We start from the raw sequence: 22816 nt of genomic DNA, 5'->3' as shown, positions 1-22816 counted from the left end.
ACCTATTCATAAGTGATGGCAGCCACAGTTTTGGTTTGTTTTCAGTGCTAAGGTTGGAACCCAAGGCATGGTGCATGCTAGGCAAGCTCTTCCACCGAGCTAGGCCCTCAGCTCCCTGCAGCCGTAGTTTAAATGCAGCATACACTTTTTGCATCTAGTTATATGCAGTGCTCCATGTTGCTATGGAGTTTTCATAATTAATGTTTTAATAGCTGCTGCTAAGTATCCATTCCCCCTTGGGAAGTTGAGGTTGCTTCACTTTCTCTGTAATAAATAGAGCTGCAGTGGATGATTCTGGGCACATGATCTTTTCCTTCTTGCATATCTCTTCATAAATTCCCAGAAGTGGGATTTCTGGGTCAAGGATATGAACCTTATTTAATGCTTGCCAAATTACCTTCCAGAAAGGTTGTATCAATTTATACCTTTCCTTTAGCAGTGCAGGACTGATACTAGTTTGACCCTAACCTAGCCAACATTGGCTTTTACCAATTTTGCTTTTTCCTAAATTAATAGGTAAAGTTGAATATGTTTCTATATGCTTCTTTCCGTGACATTTTTCTCTTATGCCCATTGTCTCTTCATATGCTTTATCTATTTATTTATTGTTAGGAAGAGATTCTTACCTATTTATATGATAAAAGAAAAGAGAGTTCAGGCTAGTAGCAGCTCTGGCCTCTTGTTTTATTCACAAACTCAATCTGGAGCTTTGGGTCACAAAAGGATTAATAAATTATTAGAATCTCCTCTGCAAATATAAAATGCCAAGTCATAATGAGCTTGGTGATCTCGGAACTATCCTAAATTGAACTGAGTCCCAAATTAGTTTGTTAGGTTGAAATTGAGCAGATTTCTTTTCTTCCCCCACCCTTTTTCAGCCCCCCTCCATCTTCCCCTCTCCTTCAATCTAAACTGTGAGATTTTGTTGAACTGAAGCCAGTACTTCCAGGATAACAGGAGTTTGATGCACTAACTACAACAAATTTCTTCTAAACAGAAAAGCATCACAGACCACAAATAATGATTAATGCAGAGTTGAGTCATTGCTGTCCCCGAGGACAGCGTTTTCTGATTAGAAAGATATCTGACAGGCATTTTCTACTCAGGTTTGTTTGTTGATCCAGCCAATCCTTTTTGTGAACTATACTCCTTACCCAAACCTAGGAGCCCTGAAGAAGGGAAGGTATCTTGATCCTTTGTAATCCAGATTTACCATTCTGGTTTAAATTTTAAGCATTGTCAGTGAAGCTCTTCGTTCACGATTAGGTTCTTCCGGTTCTAGTGGATGCTGGCTAGAGCAGACAGAATGAATCAAACCCTCTTCCAAAACCAGAAAATCCACATCCCTCAAATAACATTCTGCAGTAGGTGAATTTCAAACAACAAACCCTGCTCTGGGGAAAAAGCATAGCCGTAGCATTCTTAGAATTACCATTCATCAAGTGCACATCACATACTTGGCATTATGAAGAATGTTCGACTTGATGCTGGTTTGACAAGAGCATTTTGTTTTAACCACATAAAAGCACCTATCCAAGGTCCCTTCCTCCAAGAAATCCTAGCATTCTACAAATGGATTTTCATTTATCTTTTTTTTTTCTCTAAGCATCTCTTAGAGAAAGGTACAGCCTCTATTGTAAGATTCTGTTTTTCCAGTAGAGGAAACTGAAATAGGAAAAAATTAAGGGAGCAGTACTTAGCTCAGCGGAAATGAGTACCTTTGGTAATAGGGGTTTAGGGACAGGGGTGAGTGAGGCTCTAGGTAGACAGGAAAATTTTTCAGGATATGGATTTTGGCCTAGATTTCATGCAACCCCAGTCTTTCTGGTGTTGTTTTAACTTATAAACTTACACCTGTCTCATGCAACACAGTACTTTAGGCAGTGAGAGAATGGCAATAATTGGTGACATTGTGTCATTTAAGTGTCTCAACAAGTAGATGAGATATATATGCTTTTCCCCTTTTATCTGAGTAAGCTAATGTAGGATGAGATAAATTGCTGATAGGTTGTGGAAGCAAAACTTGCATCAGTCCCCTCTGGCCAAACCCCATGTACTCTCGCACCAAACAGTCCTGGTATCAGTTTGTACAAAGATGAGTGAGGCTTGATACCGGCAGTGGAAGAGCTCGGGCTGGTGGGAAAGATGGGTGCAAACTCCTCTAGGCCAAGGGTGGACCAAAGGAAAAAGAGGGCAGAGAAAACCCAGCTTCAGCACTCCAAATTAGAACTGTGGCCTCATAGGTTTTTATTTAAATATTTATTAATTGAAATTTAGAGAAGAACAAAGGTATAGGAAAAAATTTAAATCACCCAATATCTCACAGCCCTGCTATTGATATTTTGTCATGCTCCTTCCCATAGTGCTCATGCACATTTTAATATCATACCTTTTTCTTTTTAACAAGGTATGTTTCATTTGTCATTAAAATCCATGCATTTTCCCCTGGTCATTAAAACCCTGATAAACATAAATCTGAGAGACATTGTAACTCACCACTGTTGCGCTGAACAGGGGTTTACAGAGCCATTCCCCTGTGAGTGGACAGAGAATGGTGTGCTGGTGGAACATGGTACCTGAGACTGGGAAATTTATAAAGAAGAGAAATTTACTTTCTTATAGTTCTGAGGCTGAAAAGTCTAAGATCAAGGTGCTGGTAGCTCAGTTACCTGATAAAGGCTGCTCTCTGCTTCCAAGATGGTGCCTTCTTGCATCCTCCCTAGGGGAAGAACTCTTTGTGCTCAAAGGCAAAAAACAGAAATACAGGTGAGCTGCAGGAAGCCTCTTTTATAATAGAGGCGTGATCCTGTTCACATGAAGAGGAGTTCTCGTGGCCTACCTACCTATTACATGCCCCACCTCTTGATACCATCACATTGACCATTAAATTTTAACACCTGAACTTTGGAGGGGACACATTTAAACCATAAAAGAGTTTTTTCCAGTTTTTAGCTGGTAGTTAATGCTATTGCAAACATCCTGACTTGAACAGCTTGACCCAAATTTCAGATGGTTTCCTTAAGATTTGCTCCTAGATGTTTTCCTGTAAGTGTTATTTCTGAGTGTAAAGCTCAGGATCAAGCTGGATTTGGATACCTCTCAAAAACCACTGTCACCAATCATGCTGTTTTTCCAGAGGAGTTATCAGACCCTCCCAAGATGGACGAGAATGACACCCTTCCAGATGTGGAGCCGCCACTGCCAGTGCATATCCAAATAGCCAGGGACGTGATGGAGCGCTGCATTCACTTATTGTCCGATAAAAGTCTGAAAATCCGCTTGAAGGTCAGTGTGCAGCCCCTTCTCTGCATTCACAGAGCAGCAGGACTGAGGTGTAGTCTGGCTGGCAGTGACTATGTGGATAAGTAAGGAACTTCCCTTATCTCCTGGTCCATGTGTGGTGGCTAAGAGAAGGCATCAAGAGGAATTTATCTGAGGGATGACATTTTCACATCTTTCTGTGTCAGCTCAGATGCCGAGAGGGAACTGAGTCCCCTACATTAAAAAAAAACACAAAGTTATGAGGATTCATTGAATCTCCAAAGGAAAGAAAGTCATTGCTTTAAAAGGGTATCATTTTCTGAGCTGACTAGATGCTGGATGAGGGTTTTAATACTTTAAAATGGTCATTTTTGCAAACCTGCCCCTTATCTCTGCTTCTGTTTCTATTTTCATCCTAGGAAAAGCCCCAACACTTTCTGTAACATTACACACTTGTTTGTTGGCAGTTTCCCAAGTAAACACCCCATCAGCAAAGACTTGAAATAAATCACAGGACAGTGGGATGAGGTGCTAGTGGGGGCCATTGCTTTCAGAATCATTTCAGAGATCATACACCCAAAGGAAAGCAGCATTCCTCCCCACCTGCAAGCTGGGGGCAGAAACAACTGGCTTAGTGACTCACTCTAGTGCTGAGAGCACATTGGCTTGCTTGGGGTAGGGGGCAAAGGTAGGAAACCCTGATCCACAGATGATCTCACAGGTAGGAAACGCCTGAGTCTGAGTTTCATAGAACTTGTTTGGTCTTCCCTAGTACCTCTTTTTAGCACCCTTGAATTCCATTCAGCAAGTGCTTTTCCAGTGTGTGTTACACATAAAACTTCATTGTAGGTGTTTGATACATTCAGCAAACTCCTGAATATCCTTCCAGATCTTCCTTTCATGGAGGCTTTGTAGCAGCTGTATAAACACTGTAATTAAGGGTGTCAATGTTGCAGTCAGACATACATACTTCAGTTCAGCTCTTGGTGTTGCCTCTTACCAGCTATGTGACCTCAAGGAAGTCAAATCACCATTTCAGGCCTTTTAGTGTTTTTGTAAAATGGAAACAAGGATACCTACTTCACAGGTTGGTTGATTGTGAAGATAAAACAATTAGTATGAGGTGGGCGTACAATCATTCATTCATCACTAAGGGTTAACTGAGCATTTGTGCAGGTCAAGCAGAGGCTATATAGAAAGGCATGATCCCTGTCTTCATGAAGCTTCTTGTCTGTTGTGGGGCAGTACACAAACACTCCAAGTCCAGGAGAAATGGTGTGAAGGTATTAAGCAGGTTCTATGACAGAAAATAGTAACTTAACCAAATGTGAATTGGGAACCTACTCTACAACAAACCCTGTTGAGTAAGACAGAGCTTACATTCTGATTTAGACTAGATGGTCCCAGGAAGGCCTCTCTAAAGTGGTAACATTTCTAAAGGTTGAGGAGTCATTATATAAAGGAGCAAAAGCAGGGAGAAGACCATTTCAGACAAAGAGGGGACGTGTGCATCTTTGAATTAGCAAAATATGATCTAACTTTTCCAGTTACTGACAGAACTCAGTTCAGAGCCAGTCAGGGATGCCAAAACCATTTCTGCTACAGTACTTTGCTCTCCCCTCTACTGCTGAGCTCTCTGATTTCCTTGTCAGTCACATCCCAAGGGCAGGACCTCTTTTGGTTCTGTTCCAGTCTCAGAGTAGGCTCCCAGTAAGGCCTAGTGAGGGTGGACTTCACTTGCCTCTGTGCTCCAACACGCACCTCAAGTGCACTGTGAAGGCTGCCCTGCAGCACTGTTGCAGGTTGTCTGTGTTCAGAGAAGTAAGAGATCAGGAAACACGTCCTCAAGGAACGTCAACAGTCAGGTGCATCTAGGTTAGCCCCAGGCCTCTCTGCCAGCCTAGCTCTCCAGGCAGCAGTAGCACCACTTGAATCCACACGGCCCCTCGACTCACTCCCCCTCCATCACCCCTGTCGCATTCCGTGGACCTGCTGCTCTCATGTTGCTGTACCTGAGCCCAAGTAGCTTTATTTGATACCTCTTCCTCTCCGCTTTGTGCAGTCTTCCTGCAAGTTAAACCGTCCAGTTCCAAAACAGATTTCAGATCTTTTTTCTGCCTCTGCCACCATCCCGTGGAAACATCCCTTTTGTGGACTTGTGCTACAACCTCCTCCTCACTTCTCTGTCCCCTTCAAGCCCTTTCTCCACTCAACAACTAGAATGACCTTAAAACATGAATCATATTATGTCACTTTCCTGCTCAAAACACTTAGTACAAAATAAAAGACTCTTAGTGTGACCCTCTTGTGGCCCAGCCCCTCAGTCATGAGCCAAAGGATCTGTCCTCATCTCCTAAGCACAGCAAGCTCAGGGTCTTCCTCGTGGTGCCAGCTGTAGAACACACCCACCCTGCTCAGGACTAATGCCTGCTCAACTCTTAGGTCTTGTTTTAGGAGCTGTTCCTCAGAAGCCTTCCCAGCAGTCTCTGCTTTAATTCTTCCCTTCTGCCCTTTACTTTCCTTCTTGACACAATTGGTAATCTTCCCTTTATTTGGTTGTTACCTAATTAAGGTCTTTCCCCAGCTAACCATACACCCTGTGAAGGCAGGGAAGCCTGTCTGTTTTGTCCCTGTGTGTCTCCCTGGTACCCAGCCTAGCCTACAGTAAACAGTTACTCTATATAATTCTCAACCTTACTCTTAAAATGGTGACTCAGGCCCGGTGTCTGGTTTCAAACTTTCACCATCTAATGAAATCATGTCTCTTTTTTCAGGTCTTGGATGTGCTGAACTTGTGTGTCGTGGTTCTGCAGTCACAAAAGAACCAACTCCTTCCCTTGGCTCATCGGGCCTGGCCCTCACTGGTGCACCGACTCACAAATGATGGCCCTTTGGCAGTGCTCAGGGCCTTCAAGGTACTGCACTGAGGTTCTCACTATCCATCAAGGGGGTGGAGGTTGTCAACCCAGAGCTCCTCAAGGTCTTTGCATCTCTTCTCTTTTCTGTTGGTTGCATGTCACAGACCTTGAAGAAAGTGTAGAAAAATAAGAAAAGGACAGAAAAGAAAAGTCACTTTCCTTTTGAATTTGAATCAGGATGAACTAGTAAAGCAAAAGGCCATCAATTTTTTATTGAGCATCTGCCATGTGCCAGGTGGTGAACTTGGCACTTCTCCACATGTGAGCTCCTCTCAGATCCGTCAGGGTAAGTGTATGGGCTCCACTTTTGGCAGAGGAGAAAACAGGCTCGGAGAAGTTAAGGAAGTGTCTCAAGATCATACAGCTAGTGAGCAACAGACTCAGACCCATGAGTTCATGCTCATGTTCCTTGCTCTGCACATGGGTTCCAGGTTTCTTGTGAAGCTAGCATGGGCATCTTCTGCCCAGCTGAAACACTTTGGGTGAAGCCCAGGACCACCCGTTTTAGGGGCCTAGGAATACCTATCCCATCCTTCTCATAAGGTTGTCAGAGATAAAATGAGACTCTGAAGGAGTGTTTTAACCAGCTGAAAGCCTGTGTAGATGCAGTGTGTTATTCTCCTTGACTTAGCTTGGCTTATATGAGCACATGTATTTTAGCTTATATATTTATATCCTTCTTTGTTCTAAAAAGCACTTATGACATCCTACAGAGATACATTTACCATGGCAAGCTATCATAAATTAGAAGCAGGAGAGCAAAACGAGACAAAGGAAAAAAATATGTGGGAATACGAAGGAAGCTGAGAATGCACTGAATATACTTGGCAAAAGTAGTAAGACCGAAATACCAGTTTACATTCAAACACATAAAATTGTTAACATGTTTTTCCAAAGCAGAATGCATACAATGACGTGGTGGGGGGGGGGGGCAAGGGGAAGGAGAAAGAGGGGGAAGTATTACTAAATCTTATTTAAATGCACCGTTTTCCTTTATGAAAATTAATAAGTTATCTGAAATGACAGCGAGTGTAGAAAAATGAAAAAACCATCACGCTGTGTGCACTGAAACTGAGGCTGCTTTCCGCACACAGACACATTAATGACACCTGAGGCCGGCAAGAGCCTGTGCAGTCCAGCCGAGGGACCTGCAATGAGTGTCATGTTCTCTGCAAAGTGGGCAGCCGCTCTGTGCACCGGTTATGCCTTACTTGCCAATTTTTAAAGAAATTTCTCTTCTCTTGTATACTCAGCCTTGTGCAGCAGGGCAAAACGTTTCAATATGTTCTGCTAGAGAAAGTTTAAAATGAGACATGCAAAGAAACCGCCTGTTGTGAAAGATAGAACGAGGGTGATGTACATAAGAGATTGTGTAGCCAAACAGAAGGAACGCAGAGTCGACTCCAGCCACGGAGCTGGCCCTGGCTCAGCCAGGAACCTCAGCCTGGTTCTCCCCTCCCAATGCCTTCCTGTGGCAGCAGCCGAGCCTCTGTGTTTGTGTCTGCTCAGCTAGCTAGAGTTAAAAGCACAAGTCTTTTCTCAAGGGATGTTAGAAAGATTCCAGAGATGATCTATGTGAATTGCTTTAAGTTCTCTCTCTTTTTTTAAACAGAAAGGGAGGAAAAATCAAGGTATTAATCATATTATTCATCCAACCCAAGATTCCTCTGAATTATTCTCCATGTAATCTGTATTTATGGGTAGAAGCAGCCATGCCTTGGGAGCAAAGACCTCCAAATTCATAACTGTCAAAATTACAAACCATGGGCAAGGAATTAACAGCAGTAATTCTATTTTTTTCCCCAAGTAGAGACCTAGATGGAATTGAATTACCAGGCATTCTTTAGCCCCCTTGCTGCTGTGGCGATTTCAGTCAATAGACTGGGGACTGTTTCTGCAGGTTTTACAGACACTGGGAGGCAAGTGTGGTGATTTTCTACGGAGCCGGTTCTGCAAAGATGTCTTGCCAAAGCTGACTGGCTCCTTAGTCACCCAGGCACCCATCAGTGCCAGGGCTGGACCAGTTTACTCACACACGCTGGCCTTCAAACTGCAGCTGGCTGTCTTACAGGGCCTGGGCCCCCTCTGCCAGAGACTGGACCTAGGTAGGTACCAACACATGTCACTGGGACACAGAGCTGCAGTGTTGTGTCCCGCAACCCACACCCCCCGACACCTCCCCACCACAGCCCCCCATGCTCTGCCTGGTCCTGCCATGCTCCCTCGCCTCCCCTCGTGTGTGCCCACTTCAGTCTCACTTTAGCCTCATCGGTCTGTTTACCTTGATGCCTTCCTGATTCACAGGGTGGAATATAGAGCTCAGGGAGCCTTGCCTCCCTGTGCCCATCTCCCCCCGTCAGCCATTGGTTGCTGCTTGTCCCAAATGAAGTCTGAGGGTCGATGCTTTGTTTTGTTTTTCCTCTCTGCAGGTGAGGGTGACCTGAATAAAGTGGCTGATGCCTGCTTGATTTACCTCAGCACCAAACAGCCCGTGAAATTACAAGAGGCTGCCAGGAGGTACGTCTGCTTGATCACCCGCATCTCTTTACGTTTGTTCTAAATTATAGATGATTTGCTAATGGCAAGCAGAGTTGAGGCATCTCTGCTCTTTTCTCCCCCTCCTTGCCAGGTTAAGATGATTTCTTTAGCTGTGCCAACCCTAAAAATGGTATTTTTACTAGATGCCTTTCTCTTTGCAAGTAATCTTTTCCTCTGCTGCAGTGTCAGCATCAATTTCAAAGGGGCAAAAAGCAGAACCACCATGTGGTGGAGGGGCTCTGCCCCCTTCCTGGTTAGAGGCTGATTCACCTCTAGGCCCTGTTCCTGGTGACCCTGTGGTCCTGGCACCTGTCCATGCCTCAGCTCTCTCCAGTTCAAAGTAAAAGCTCCAGGTTACTGATCTGCCATTCCCAGGCCCCACAAGGATCTAGGATGATGGGAAATTGCATGCAGGATTGGCTGTGTGTGCCAGCAGCACACGGGTGCTGTTTCTAGAGTCCACACCACCCATCTGGTTCTAGCAGGAATCTGGGACCCAAACAATAGCAATGACAACTGCACAGGCCTTGTCTAATTCTGAGATGACATGATTCTGATTTCTAAGAGTTTTGACCATTCTTATTAGAGAAGGGCTGTGTTACCTCTAATAGAAGAGCTAGTAGAATTTCCACTTCCGTGAGTACTAAGAGATTTTTCTCCTAAGCTGAAACTCTGAGCACAGCAGCTTGAGAGCATCCCCAGACTTGAGAGTCAGTGCATTCTGGCCTCCTTTCCCCAGTTCTTCTTTCATTTAGGAGCAGCAGTGTTCTAGAGGTATCCCCTGGTGCCTGCTGGGCCTGGACTATCTGGCCTGCCAGCTTCATGTCCCTGAGCAGAGTCCCTCCTCCTTCCTGGGCTCCCAGGGACAGTGCCCTGAGAGCCCTTGCTTGGGGAGGAGTTGGGAGTCACCCCATTCCCTTATAGGCTTCTCTGGCTGGAATGGGGAGAACCGTCTTGCTCCCTCATAAACTTGGTACTCCCTGGGAGTGACGGGAATATCTTTTTGAATTGATTTATTGTCTTTGCAATTTTTGCTATTGATTTCTCCAGTAGCCTTTTTTTTTTTTTTCCTGTTCCTTTTCTATCACATCACGTAGACCCAGAACCAGTGATAGTTTCTGGAGCACAGGGGTGCATCCCAAGGAGCTTCCTATCCCTGGCATCCCTATTCCTTAAAGAACCGACTTGGGGTTAGCACAGTCTTCTCTGGCAGTGCCCCAAAGCTGATAATGCTGTGATGAATGAATTTATCGTGAAGTAAATTTTCTTGGCTGCCTGTTAAGACCAAGAGTCACACAGCTCTGATCTCACCTCCCTGGCCCATCCTGCTTTCCTATACCCACCACATCCCATCTTTCAAGTTTAGAGCCATTAAACAAACCAATATTCATTATTCATTCTTTTTTCATTTCTGATTTTCTTTGCCGCTGCTGAACGCAGTTAGGTTCAGGATCAGACTGTGCTGAGTCCCTCGGTGGCATCTGGCGCCTCTGGGGAGGAGAGAGCGGCCCAGGCACCACTGCAGCGCTTGCTCTGCTTGCTCCCCAGCATTCCATTCAGGCCCTCCCTCTGCAGCAGGGGAGGAGGAAGCAGGCTTGATTGCTTCACACACATCGCCTGCAAACTTATTTTGAAGTCAGGGGAAAAATCAGTGTTGTCCTTGATCAAGAGCTGATTTGGCATCTTGATTCAGAAATTAATAAGCTCTCTAAATGGGAGAAGAATCCTGAGACAATAGGAAACTTGGTGTCTGTGAGCTGAATTACTGCCTGAGAGAGGGTGATGGTGGGCTCATTAGTGCGGGGACAATCACACCCGCTGGTACTGATGAGCCGCGTCTCTGAGCAAGGTGGGGTCCCCACCATCCAGCCAGTTTATCCTTAGTTCTTTTTCCTTCACACTCCACATACATTAGCACGAGTGAAGCCCGTCTACCTTCTTGCAAAGTCACTTAAAACTGCTTCTCTCCTTCTCCAAGCACAGTGTGGGCCAGGCACCATCACCCCTCAGCTGAACAACCACAGAAGCCTCTGTGCCGGTCCCCTATCTTTACTCTTGCCCCTCCTCCGTATTCTCTACACATCGCCAGTGACATATGCACCCACTCTTTTGGAAGAAGAGAGAACTGTTGTGTGCAGGGAGCCCTGTTGTTGGGGTTTACAAAAAGCCAAGCCTCCACTTAGTATTGAGAAGAACCAGTCAAAGTGCTGTCCAGAGATGACTGGCTCCCTCTGAGCTGGTGCAGTCCCCAGCCGGCTCCTCTGTCTGCCGGAGGCTGAGGGAACCTGTGGGAGCAGGTGCTGCTCAGAGGCCTCCTGCCTTCTGCAAGGAGGTGGATGAGCACTGTGGTCTTTGGGCCCCTCTGGCAGGTGGGGTTAGGACCTGAGGCCGTCATCATGTTGGAGTGGAGGCAGACTTGGCCGCTGCACGGAAATCCTTGATGTATGCATTACAGCCATGTTTCTCCTTCCTCTTGTTTGCTTTTCCTGGCTTCAAAGAATGACCAAGCCTGTGTTTGCTTTTTTAATTTGTCATATTAAATATAGCCTTTGTGGCAGGCTTTTACGTCCAGGCTGTAAACTCTGGAAATGGAAATTGATCAGGGGGTGGTTGATATAACCAAGGCTGTAAACGCTAAGAACAGAGATGCCATTCTAGTTTAATGCTTTTATCTAGTGAATGTGCCTTGTAAGGAGGGGGCATAAATCTTGGAACTTGGGGGAGGTGGGGGGCGGGGTATACCCTTGCTGCTTGTTACCACCAGGTGTCACTGTTAACTGGAGATGCCAAACATAAAAACAAAAAACAACCAGCTCCCCAAAGTTCATCCGGTTAAATAACTTCAATGGATAACGAGCAAATCATATTTAGGGTGTGGGAGGAGGGGTCAGTATACCGGGAGCTGTAAATAAGGCAGAGTCCCTAAGGGTAAGCATTGCATTACAAATAACCAGTGGGATCAGACACACCCTCTTCTCAGCCCAGTGCAGAGGCATACTTAACTGATTTTAATTCCCAGGTGTCCCCAGAAGCCTTCAGGATATGTCCCAGCATGCAGTGGGTCTCCACAGTTCTGTGCCTTTTCTGACCAGGGAACTGTTCCCTTCCATACATGAAAGGAATTTGAGATGAAAGAATATACCCCAAATTTCTGTTTTTCTTTTAAGCAAGTACATGCACTCAGCCAGGCTCAACTCCATTAGAACCATACTCCTTGGGCCAGCCTCTGAAACTCCCTGTCTTGCAGTGAGGTCTTACATCATCTAGTAAGCCTCACCCTGGACTACAAGGAAACAAAACTAGGCAGTACCTATTTTTAAAAAGATTCAGTCCCTGCCCAGCACATTCATGATCGAGGAACAAAACCTTTTGACTGCTTGGTCTCTACCAAGTTCTACTCCCACCTGCCAACCCCAGAGCCCAGCTAGGGATGCAGGGCACCAACAGCACAGCACCCAGTACCCGCCTGGCCAGAAGGTGCACCAGCTGGCCAGGCGGGTACTGGGTGCTGTGCTGCTGTAGTCCTCCATGTGTTGGAGGAGGGGCATTGCCTTCTCTGCTTCCTCTGCCCAGCCACTGTGTATGAGAGCAAAGGCAGCAGTCTTGGAGTTGGACAGACCTAGGTTCAGATCTTACCAGCCTTTGAAGGAATGGCTTAGTCTCCTTGCATTTCATTTCCTTCCTCCGTAGATGGGGGGTGACAGTAGCATCCTCTTCATAGGGTCTCCGTGTGGGACACGTGCTTTGACCTGTCCAGGAAAGTCCCTCAGTGCTCACTCATTCTGCGTATCACTGAGGAGGCTGTATGTTCCAGGCACTGTTTTAGACACCGACAACAGAGAACGAAGCCTGTGCCTCACTGTGCCTGTGTTCTAAGGTACTTGCATGCAGGCGCACACAGGGCGGGCTATATGTATAAATTTATCAAATTCGTGTTATGTGTAGATTCCACACACACCCACCTGAGTGCAGCGTCACTTGCCAGCCTTCTGAGTCTTAACTGAAACCTGAGCAGGAGTTTTCACTCAGAAAGGTCTTTTTCATGTTAATTGTGCCACGTCTTCCCACCCGCTCTGCGCAAGAGTGGGACAGGTTGGAAGGTTCATTTACTGACTGACTTCCCTGCTCTCTTTCTAACAGTAGGATCCCCGCCCATCAAAGAACCAGCGGTGCCTTCAAACCCTGGACAAACACAGACTGGCACAGGCTTGTCCATTTCATCCCCGTCAGAGCCCAGCTCCTGTCTTCACCCACACATAGGCCTATTATATTTGAATAGATCAGGAGCCACAGAGGTGATCCATTAGCTCAGCCGAGCTTGGAATGAGTGGCTTATTCCCTTAAATGGTGTGGGCAGTTTGTTTGAGGTTGGGCTACAGAACTGTTTCCCCTTCAGATTGCACCCAGCATGGAAATGAGGGCACTTCTAATATTTTTCCTTTTGACACTTGATTAATAGTTGACAAATCCAGACCCAAGTAGTTGGCTTTCCTATTATCCATCTTTTGACAGGCCTTCCTGCTTTTCTTTTCAAGGCCCATTGTTCTAAAAATACACTCAGATCTGAGGCTGTTCCCTGTGCATATATAGGCCTGATTTCATGGTGTCAGAGAGAAGAGACATCTGCCATGCAGATTACAAACAAAGTGGGTTGCTGGGTTTCAGATCTGAAGGCAGGGACCTCGGTGCTGCTTCAATCAGATGCTACCAGTCCTGTCCCTGCTTCCTCGGGTTGTCATGTGACTGATAATCGACCGCCCAGTGGGGTGTATTTGCAGATGTACATGCAGTGCTGGGTCAGGAACAGGATGCCCTTGATGGCAGATCTTGCCTACCAGCTGCGCTGCCTTCGCAAAGTGGATTGCAGTTATCAAAAGCCTGGGCAGACCACAGGGTAGCCATTTTGCCCGTCTGTCGTCTGTCTTGAACACCTAAGAGGCTGTCATGAATGTGATAATCTCAGTACCAAGCAAAGTAGCCAGGGAAATGGCCCAAGTATCTTACTATGTGGGCATTTATTTCAAAGATTGGTGGGAGGTGCTGAGGTTGAACCCAGGGTGTGAGACACGCGCTCTAGCACTGAGCTGCATGCCAGACATACAGTAAATACAGCCTGCGCAGTCACTGCCGCCTCTTAGGTGCTCAAGACAGACCATTTTTATTGGATCTCTTATTTTGAGCCAAGCACTGTGCTGAGAGTTGAAGATTTCAGAGATGAATACCAAGTTAGAGCTGGCCTCACATTGGTGTTCACTCCAAGTATCAGCTTTCTCGTCTACAAGACTGAAGTAATCCTACCTATTGTTTTCTATCTAATACAATTATTATAAGGTTCAGTAAAGTCATGTATATTCATTTTTCAACACAAGAAATAATGCCACAGAGTGAAAAGTCAATAATAGTAGTTGTTAATCATTATTTAAACTTTCTCCTTAATTCTGAAAATGACTTTGGGGCATCTTATAAACTAAATGTGTGCAGTAAAGAAAAAAGGAAACAAGCAAAGGACTTTTTTAAAAGGAAAAACAAGAAGAGCAAAAGCAAGGTGAAGCCAGAGTCAAGGTGGATGTGTAAAATGCAGAACTGGAAGTGGCTCTGCAATCCCTAACAGACAGCGAGGGTAGAAATGTCATCTCTTTTGCAATTTCCTGTGAACACTGGCAGAAGAGCTTAGAAAAAGAAAGCTCAGTAAGCAGCACAGCTGTCCTTGTTACTGAACCTTAAGAAAATGCCTCCATGGTCATCTGGGAAGAGCACAGGGCGCCATTGTGACTAATGTCCTCAGCATCCTTGCAGTAAATACAGAAGGGCGCTTCCAAGAGCCCTTAAGTCTTAAGGCATCTTAAGACTTTGCGCCAAAACCCAGCTGATAGGAAAATGTTTCTGAGAGGAGGGGGCAAAATATGTGAGCGGCTACCCGGACGCCCGTGTGTGCAGGGGGGCCAGGAAGCCACTGTGGCCTGAGCGCAGCCAGCCAGTGCCAAGCCCGGGTCTGTCAGCACAGGAGGCTGCTTTGAAATCAGTGCCCAGCAGCAGCAGCACCATGGGGTCAGGCTGGGAAGCCTGGAGGTTGGGGAGCTGACCAGATGGAAGGGGCTGCTTTTAAATCCAGCCCAGTGGGATTTAAACCCTTCTAGGCTCTGGCTTAGTCAATTGTCTGTAACAGATTGGGTCTCTCAGTGCCATATCCTTTTAAATATGCACAAGGCAGTGGAGTCATTCCACTGCATTTATGACACTTTGTCTTGTGGTACTTTCAGGGCACAATTAGCATCATACACTTCTATTGGTGTTTGTGGTTTTAAATCCTGTCCTTGTTGCATTTAAATATTTTTAATATGGGTCTCTGTGTGAGTATGCGTGTTGGAGTTAGATCGATAGATGAATGATTTTGAACACGTAAATATAGTTAAGTCTAAAGAGTATGTATAGCTGCAGAGGTAATTGGTAGTATTTATTTGGAAAGTAAATCGTTGCTTCCAGTCATAATCCTCCATTTCCAACATTTAGAAACAAAAAAACGACCTCCATGCAGGGGAAGATAGCTAAATTGAATAGCAAGAAAGGACAGGCTTGAAATACTGGTTCACCAATGAACCGAGACCCATTAGAGTAAATTACTGAGTGTGGAAACATAGCCCCACCACTTGCTGGCTAGGACACGTCGGCACCCTGAGCATCCATTTGTTTAAATAGCAACACAGAGCCTCATTTGCAGCATCGGCGTGCACAGAGTAATGGGAGAAGAGGTGGCCAGAGAAAGAGGGCGTGGAGGCTGTTCCACCAGCACAGGAATGACAGGCGCCCTCGAGTAACACTGTGGCCTTGCCTGCTTCCCGACAAGTGGGTTTCTTTCCTGATCACACTTACTTGTGCCGGTATAGAGATAGCCTGTGTCAGGTTCCTAAGGAGACAGCCCTAAGTAACTTCTTTAGAAGCCCCAAATAAATAAATAAATAAACAGATCACAGAGCTGCAAGTTCTTTACCACTGGCATTTACCCTGACAGCTCATGAGAGCATTTTATAAATCCAGAAAGAGACAAGGAACAGCGGACCCCTCAAGCAAGTAATTGACAGAGAAAGAATAGCCTGCTGCCCGGGAGAGCCGGAAGCCCCACGTTTCAGTTACAGTTTATTTAGCCTTGCTGGGCCTTGATTGGCTGGTGGTTTTCTAGAGTTCCTTTTGAGCAGATGTTGTCTAGACAGAAATGGTGAGGACACACTTTGTACTATGTGCTTCTGCAGCAAGGGGATTTCTGTTTGGTGTCGCCATGTTGTGGGAAGGGGTACAACCCAGCACTCATGATGGAGAACTGCTGTGGACCCTCAGAGCTGGAAAGCACCTTAGCAGTGGTCTAATCCACACCTCTTTACAGGGGAGCCCTGTCCCTCCTCAGGAATCCTTCCCTGGCCCCACCCACATGCTTCCTAGGATGGCCCTCGCCATATTGCAACATGGGCCTCTGTGGTCCGTCTGCCTTCCCAGCCAGACAGGTCTGTGAGACCAGAACCTCTGTCTATCCATCTTTGTATCTTAAGCCCTGGCATAGAGCCTGGGCTGGACCAGGTGCTAGTAAATATTTGATGAACCATGAAGAGATAAGACCCAAACCCAGCTGTGGATTCCAGGAGCACATTCCCCACCTCCCCAGGCCCCTCACCCCAGCTTGTTCCCTCCGAGCACCCCAATACCATCCTGAAGGAATGAGCAGATTCTGTTGTTTGGGCATCTGGAGTTTATTAGGTACTTACTGATACCCGTCAATTGTAGATGGGGCTGAAGTGCAGGGAAATGGCTGCCTGCATGAAGTGAAATTCAATAAAACCGCATTTTAAGTGAAAAATCAGTATAAACACCAGGCTTCTTTGCCATGGAAACAGAGGTTGCTTAGAAACTGCCTAACGGTGAGTTCTAAATTTTTTAAAGTCAAGTTATCATTTAAGCTACACAGCCCTACAGGTTATTGAGAGATAATCACTGGCCTCGGGACACATGGAGGCATGAGGCTCAGCTGAGCGCCTCCCTGTGCTCAGGGGACCAGGTAATCTCTTGATAACTATGCTCCCCAGAGCCACTCATTTGGGCCTGGGGGAAGGAGAAAGAAATTTTTGTTCATCAGTTAAATAGTGTACATATATTTTTTAAAAGTGTTTCTCTTTGGCTTTGAAAAAAGATGGAACTGGTCATTTTGGCATGTTCAACAGACATCTCTGCCACATCTCGAGACATATTGGAACAGTTCCCAGGTCATTACCCCAGTCACTTCAAAGCAGAGGTCCTGCCTTTGTCTTCTGACTTTCAATTATGTAGAACTGGCCTCCCAGGACTTCAGCTTTTGCTTTGGGCTCTTCACTCTGAGAGTCCCCTCTTCCCAGCTCAGGCTGGCCAGGAACTGGCCTCAGAACAAAATGGGAGCCAAGTTTGGGACAAAGCCTGGCTTCTGAGTGCTCAGACCAGACCTCTTGGTCCTCAGGCTCAGCTCCCAGGAGTTAAAGCCAAACAGGGTCCTGGTTCAGAATTTGTCGGTGTTTAGAGTTCAGCAGGCCGCGCGCCTCTCACCCAGCAAGAGCGCAGCTGCGCCTGCCAGCCATCTGCCTGCGTGGCACGGTGTTTGCGCCCCACCTCAGGCATGTGGAGGGCAGAGAGTTCTGCGTTTGTTTCTTCCTGAAAATAATAGGTGAAGTTAGAACCCCATTGGCTAAGAATCAGGACCCCCACCAAGGCAGCCTGGTGGGGTTATGAGTGAGACAAAAGACAAATGCTTTGCCCTTTTCAGAGTGTCTGAGAGGTACCCGTGGCGTGGCAGTGCTGCTGTAGTTGGTAGTGATAATTATTCCTTAGACACACACACAGTCTTCTCTCTCTCTCTGGAAAGAATGGTGTTTTCATTATACACTTCAAAATGTTTCCCCGCACTTCTCCTCAGAGCCTCAGAATAAACCTGTGGGGAGGGTGGGCCGGGTGTGGCCATCCTCCTTTGGAAGAAGAAGAAGCGGGTTCAGAAGGCTAAGTAGTCTGCTCCAAGCCTCAGAGGTGGGGGAAGGAGCTTGAGTTGTTGCCTGCCATTCTGGAGCAAAGAAATGAGACCCAAAACAATTCTTCCAAGAGTTGGGCTCTTAAGGAATAAAAAAGGTGAACTTGGCACACATTTTTTCTTTGCTTCCTGTTAGCATTTTATTTGGAGATCTCAGGGCAGAGAGAGGCTTCTTGCCATTTCCTTTTCTGCCAAAGAATACAACATCCCATTTAACATTTTAAAAAGGGCTCAGAAAGTGAACATTGCCACCTTTTCATGCCACATGAGTCAGAGGGCACCATGACTGAACTGGGCAGTGGCACCGGGCGTTGCCACTGCCACTGTTGCCGCTGCGTTGCTGGGTGTTGCCCAGATACAAACAGTCCTGGAAGCTGGGGTGCCACCCAGAGCTGGAGAAGGGGTTCCAGTTCTTGAAGGGGAAAAAAAAATCAAATGAAAGCATTAGCATTCTAACAGTCTTTGGCACCAGGGAAAACCGTCTACTGTGTCACGTGTAAACAGAAATCTGCCTCTTGTTTGGGGTGCGTTTTTTTCATCATTTCCCTTGCCACTCTAATTATCAAAGATATTTTTGTTTTTAAACAAAAATTGTCTCCCACGCAGGCCCCATCTCCTTTCTGCGGTGAAGTGGAAACAATGAATTAGAATATTCTAATCACTTCTCCAGCAAACAGTGTGCAGGTTATAAACACACGATTATCCTAAGCACAGGAAACTAAGATTGTTGGGGCACAGAACAGGCCGGGGAAGTGTTTGAAGTGCCCCCTCGCCTCCCTGCGTGCCTCCCTTAGTAACCTCCTTCACATCTGTCCGTCAGGCCCAGGGGAGGAAGCAAAGCTGGCTTCATAAGACCCGAATCCCCTAAGGGCACAGGTTTTTCAGATTAATAAAATTTAGAACCAGAAATTTACTTTTGGCTGACCAGCATTTAATTCCTGATTTGATGCTCAAAAAGGATGCTAGGGGCTCCCAAGAGTAACTGTCAAGAATAAATGGGGAGGGGGAAGTAAAATACCATCCATCAAATGGTACTATGTGCAGTTGTCCCTTAGTATGCGTGGGGGTTGGCTCCAGGACCTGCCGCATTTACCAAAATCTAAGAATGCCAAGACCCTTGTATAAAATGGCACAGTGTCTGCATAAATCCCGCACACATTCTCTCCCTTACCTTACATCATCTCCTGATGACTCACAACACCTAGCACCGTGTGAGTGCTGTGTGAATAGTTCTATACTCTATCATTTAGGGAATGGTGACAAGGAAGAAAGGCCGTACCTGTTCAGCATGGACACCGTGTTTTTTTCCAAGTAGTTTCAATCCACGGTTGATTGAATGCACGGGTGCAGAGGGCCGAGTGTAGCTTTAGTGGTGAGGGGGGTTCGCGTGTTAGGACTTGATCTCTGTTTCCTACTTCATCGAAACCTTGAAGAAATGAGGATACCAAGTCCAAGACAAGTGTGATTTCCTGCACCTCCGTAGCTAGTGATGTCACAGCATGAACCCTGTTAATATTTCTTACTTTTATATATATCTATAAGTATAGATTATTGCATAGTACTGGGGGTTGAACCCAGGGGTGCTTTACCACTGACTTACACCCCACCCCTTTTATTGTTTATTTTGAGATAGGGCCTCACTAAGTTGCCCAGGCTGGTCTTGAACTTGTGATCCTCCTGCCTCAGCCTCCTGAGTCACTGGGATCACAGGTGTGCACCACCATGCCTGGCCCCTTATACCTTTCCTGATGATAAGCAACTAATTTCTCCTTCATATCCTTTCACGGGATGTAAATATTCCAGAGAAGGTTGTCACCTTAAGTCATTAGTGAGCCACCAAATAAGCCAAAGTCACATGAAAATGAGGGCCTGTTTAATCATTGAATGTTTACTGAATGCTTATCATGGGCCATGCCAGGTGGCCAGGAATAGCAGCAAGCAAAATGGCCAAGGCCCTTGCCCTTGAGGAGCTTACACTGTGAGGAAGGGAAATGGTCATAGACAAGCCGCTAGCATGTATGGGAAGGGGCAGCCACCTGGACAGAGTAGGACAGCAGTCCCACTAGCAGGGGATGCACGAGCTAAGGCAGCAGGCCAGCAGGGAGGGCCTTATCCTTCCTGGGATTGACCAACCAGACTCCAAGCTGCTGTGGGAGCCTGACGGCCAGGTGTGTGAGGACTGCCCGCCATAGTGGCCTGGGTTCAACTGATGGTTCAGAAGTAGGAGTTGACCAGATTAGAGGCAAGGGCCACGTGACCTTGTAATCTCATCCTTGGCGTTTATGTGGTGGCCCAGGCCCTTGGACACTGTTGTAAGTCACGGGCAGGCCTCAGCTGGTCCTGTCCCTGGAAAATAAAGGACCCTTTGCCAGCCTGTGGAGCGCTGCATGATCTTTTGAATCTAATTGCTGTGGGCTCCTCTCCAGGGAGCCCGAGCGTGTGTCGGAACCACCAAGAATCCAGGACTCTTCATGGCCAGAGAGGGTCCATCTGTACAACTGAGCAGCAAGACCCTAGAGACAAAGACCAGAGGCTAGGACAGGAGCCCATCTGGGTCTGACTCACGTGCTTCCTCTGTGGTCCCCCATCGTGCCCGAGCCCTTGAGGGCTTGTAATGAGGGGTGGGCCCTGTCATTTTTCTTCATTTCAAAATGCCAGCTTTAGACTCCAAAACTCAGCCCGTGTCTTTGCCAAGAGCTTGTTGAGTGTCAACATTGTCTGCTCGGCCTAATTACTATTTTACTCTGTGTCAGTGGATATGAAACTGTTTACTTTGATTCCTGTTGGGCTTTGGGACCATCTGATGTCCCTGTCTTAGGAACTAAAGTGGGTTCCTTGTGCTGTTGGAGCATTTGTTATGATCGAGTTCTCAGCTCAGTGAACAGCTGCTGGGGTGAAGGCAGCACCCTACTCCATGCGGGCTCCCTCCCAGACTCACCCTCACTCCTGCCTCTCCCCACAGCGTCTTCCTGCACCTGATGAAAGTGGACCCGGACTCCACCTGGCTCCTCCTGAACGAGCTCCACTGCCCTCTGCAGTTCACACCCCCCCACACCAGCCTGCGCCCTGTGCTGCTGGGCATGGCCTCTGAACAGCAGAGCCCCTACGCCAGCAATGTGCTGCAGCTGCTCCGGGAGCTGCAGTGACCTGCTGCCAGCCAGAAGGTGGGCCAACCCACCCCTGCTGGAGGCGACCATGGTGGCCGCAGAGAAGGCCATGAAGGTGGAGCGGACAGCCAGTTGATTTGTAAGTTGATCGATCATAACTGCCTAAAAATTGGATTGAAGGAAAGTGGCTGGCTGTTGTTCATGTTCCCCACATCAGGTTTTCAGATGACACTGTTGGGCAGCCCTAAGGACAGCACCGCAGCCTACCGCCTCCGTGGCCCCATCTGCCTCCCGGTCCCCCCCCGCACACACACACACACCTAAATACTTAAGGACACTGGCACTGAAGTGTACTGCACGTGTCCTCTGAGCCCCCGAGAGCCACATTCAGGATCACACATCTAAGACCTTCTGAGTACAGCCCTGCCACAGATGGGTCCCCTCCGTCTGCACACACCACCCTCCTCAAATGAGGAGAAGGAACTCGTTTGCTGGACCTAAACTGTTCTTTGGAAGAAAATGAAATAAAGGCATTTCTTGGATGAAAGGGTGATCAAGAGCTCTCTTTGAAGTTCGCTATTTAAGTTGGGTGGGGTTTTTTTTTTTTTGGGGGGGGGGTAAGAGTTCACATTCTTGGGTGGCTAATACAGAACCATGGGGTCAAGTCCAAGCAGTGCAAAGCCAAACAGTAGAAAGGTCCCCTCCCTCCCTCCCCAAGGCCACCACTCAGGACAGTTCTGTGCGTGTTAAGTGAGAGATTCATTACTTAATTTTTTTCTGTGGATGATAGTACACAGACAGACGCCCACGGGCGTCTTCACTGGTTACCAGCTCATGGCCGGTCCTGCTCCATCTATCGCGGCCCACTTACCCACCACCATGACACCCTCAGTTATTTTCAAGCAAATCCCAGCTGTCTAGACTTTCGAAATGTATAACCACAATACCATTATCATAAAAAAATTAAGAGCACTTCTTTAATATTGTCAAGTATTCCTCACTCAGTGTCTAAATTTCCCGGCACATTTGAATCTGGATTAAAATAAGTTCTGTACATCCAGTTCTCAATGTGTCCCTTAGTAGAGCTCTCTGGTGCCCTCCACTTCTGTTTCCTCCTCCTTGTAAGTTTTCTGGCGAGGACACAAGGTCAGCTGTCCCAAGCTTTCCCCGCATCTGGATTCACTGACTGCGTGGCAGGGTCCTTTCCCGGGCTCTTCCTGTCCCCTGTGTTTCCTGTAAGTTGGGAGGAGAGCAAGACTCCTGCCTGGGTTTGATGTTGTCCTCTTGGCTTGTTTTCTGGACTAGTCCTCCAGCGCTGGCCTTCCTCACTGCCATCAGGAGGTCTGGAACATCTCGTTTCTTTCCGTAGTTCTGGTTTCTTCCTTTCGTTCCTCAACCGTGAGGTAACCTGGAGCTCCTGTTTATTAGAAAAGGCTAAGAAGATAAATACTGGATTTTTTTTTCCCCTAACTGAGGGATTTTACAGATTAAGTAAATTGAGATCCCAACAGGGCTGGGAATGTAACTCAGAAGTAGAGCACTTCCCTAGCATGTGCGAGGCCCCGGGTTCAGGCCCTAGTACCTCAAAAAAGAAATAAAAAATCTCCCCCCCACACGGGCGTGTGCACGTTGGAAGACCCCAAGGGTGATGAGCATTCCCTCACCAGATGCGTGGGATGCACCAGTTAGATGACTTGCGTGAGTGACATAGGTAATTCCCCAAGCTCTACAGAAACCCAAAAGGTGATTGGCATGGGCACACCATAGAGTCAGGGTCCCCAGCCACTTCTGGAGAGGAGCTCTGATTTGCTTTCCATCTCCCCTACCAGGGCAGTGACATATCCATCTCAGGGGGAGGTGGCAGCAACCAGGAGGTTTCCTCCTCTCTGGGCTTCAGTTATCCAGCTGGAAAAGTAGAGGGATTGGGCCGCAGGTGGTGCTCTCAATCTTTTGGG

At 46.9% G+C, this 22816-nt stretch overlaps 1 protein-coding gene across 2 annotated transcripts in view; it reads left to right on the top strand.

Moving 5' to 3' along the window:
- Tti1 (TELO2 interacting protein 1) overlaps window positions 1–21408 on the top strand; it is a 46849-nt gene extending 25441 nt beyond the window's left edge. Inside the window, exons 4-8 of one of the 2 annotated variants that reach the window (XM_046433054.2) lie at window positions 3137–3285; window positions 6036–6176; window positions 8080–8284; window positions 8609–8696; window positions 20717–21408. In XM_046433054.2, the coding sequence (XP_046289010.1) occupies window positions 3137–3285; window positions 6036–6176; window positions 8080–8284; window positions 8609–8696; window positions 20717–20900 (767 nt within the window). In that variant the 3' untranslated portion in view covers window positions 20901–21408. Of the gene's footprint in view, window positions 1–3136; window positions 3286–6035; window positions 6177–6283; window positions 7090–8079; window positions 8285–8608; window positions 8697–20716 lie in introns of those variants that run through there. The other variant, XM_058575712.1, reaches the window with a different exon arrangement.
- Window positions 21409–22816: the final 1408 nt, after the last annotated feature.

The sequence above is a fragment of the Marmota monax genome, unplaced genomic scaffold, assembly GCF_021218885.2.
Source record: "Marmota monax isolate L192 unplaced genomic scaffold, Marmota_monax_Labrador192_F-V1.1 WCK01_AAM20220418_F8-fsc00014, whole genome shotgun sequence".
Taxonomy (NCBI): Eukaryota; Metazoa; Chordata; class Mammalia; order Rodentia; family Sciuridae; genus Marmota; species Marmota monax.
Note: the sequence above shows the minus strand (reverse complement) of the source record. Positions and strands in the feature narration are given on the sequence as shown.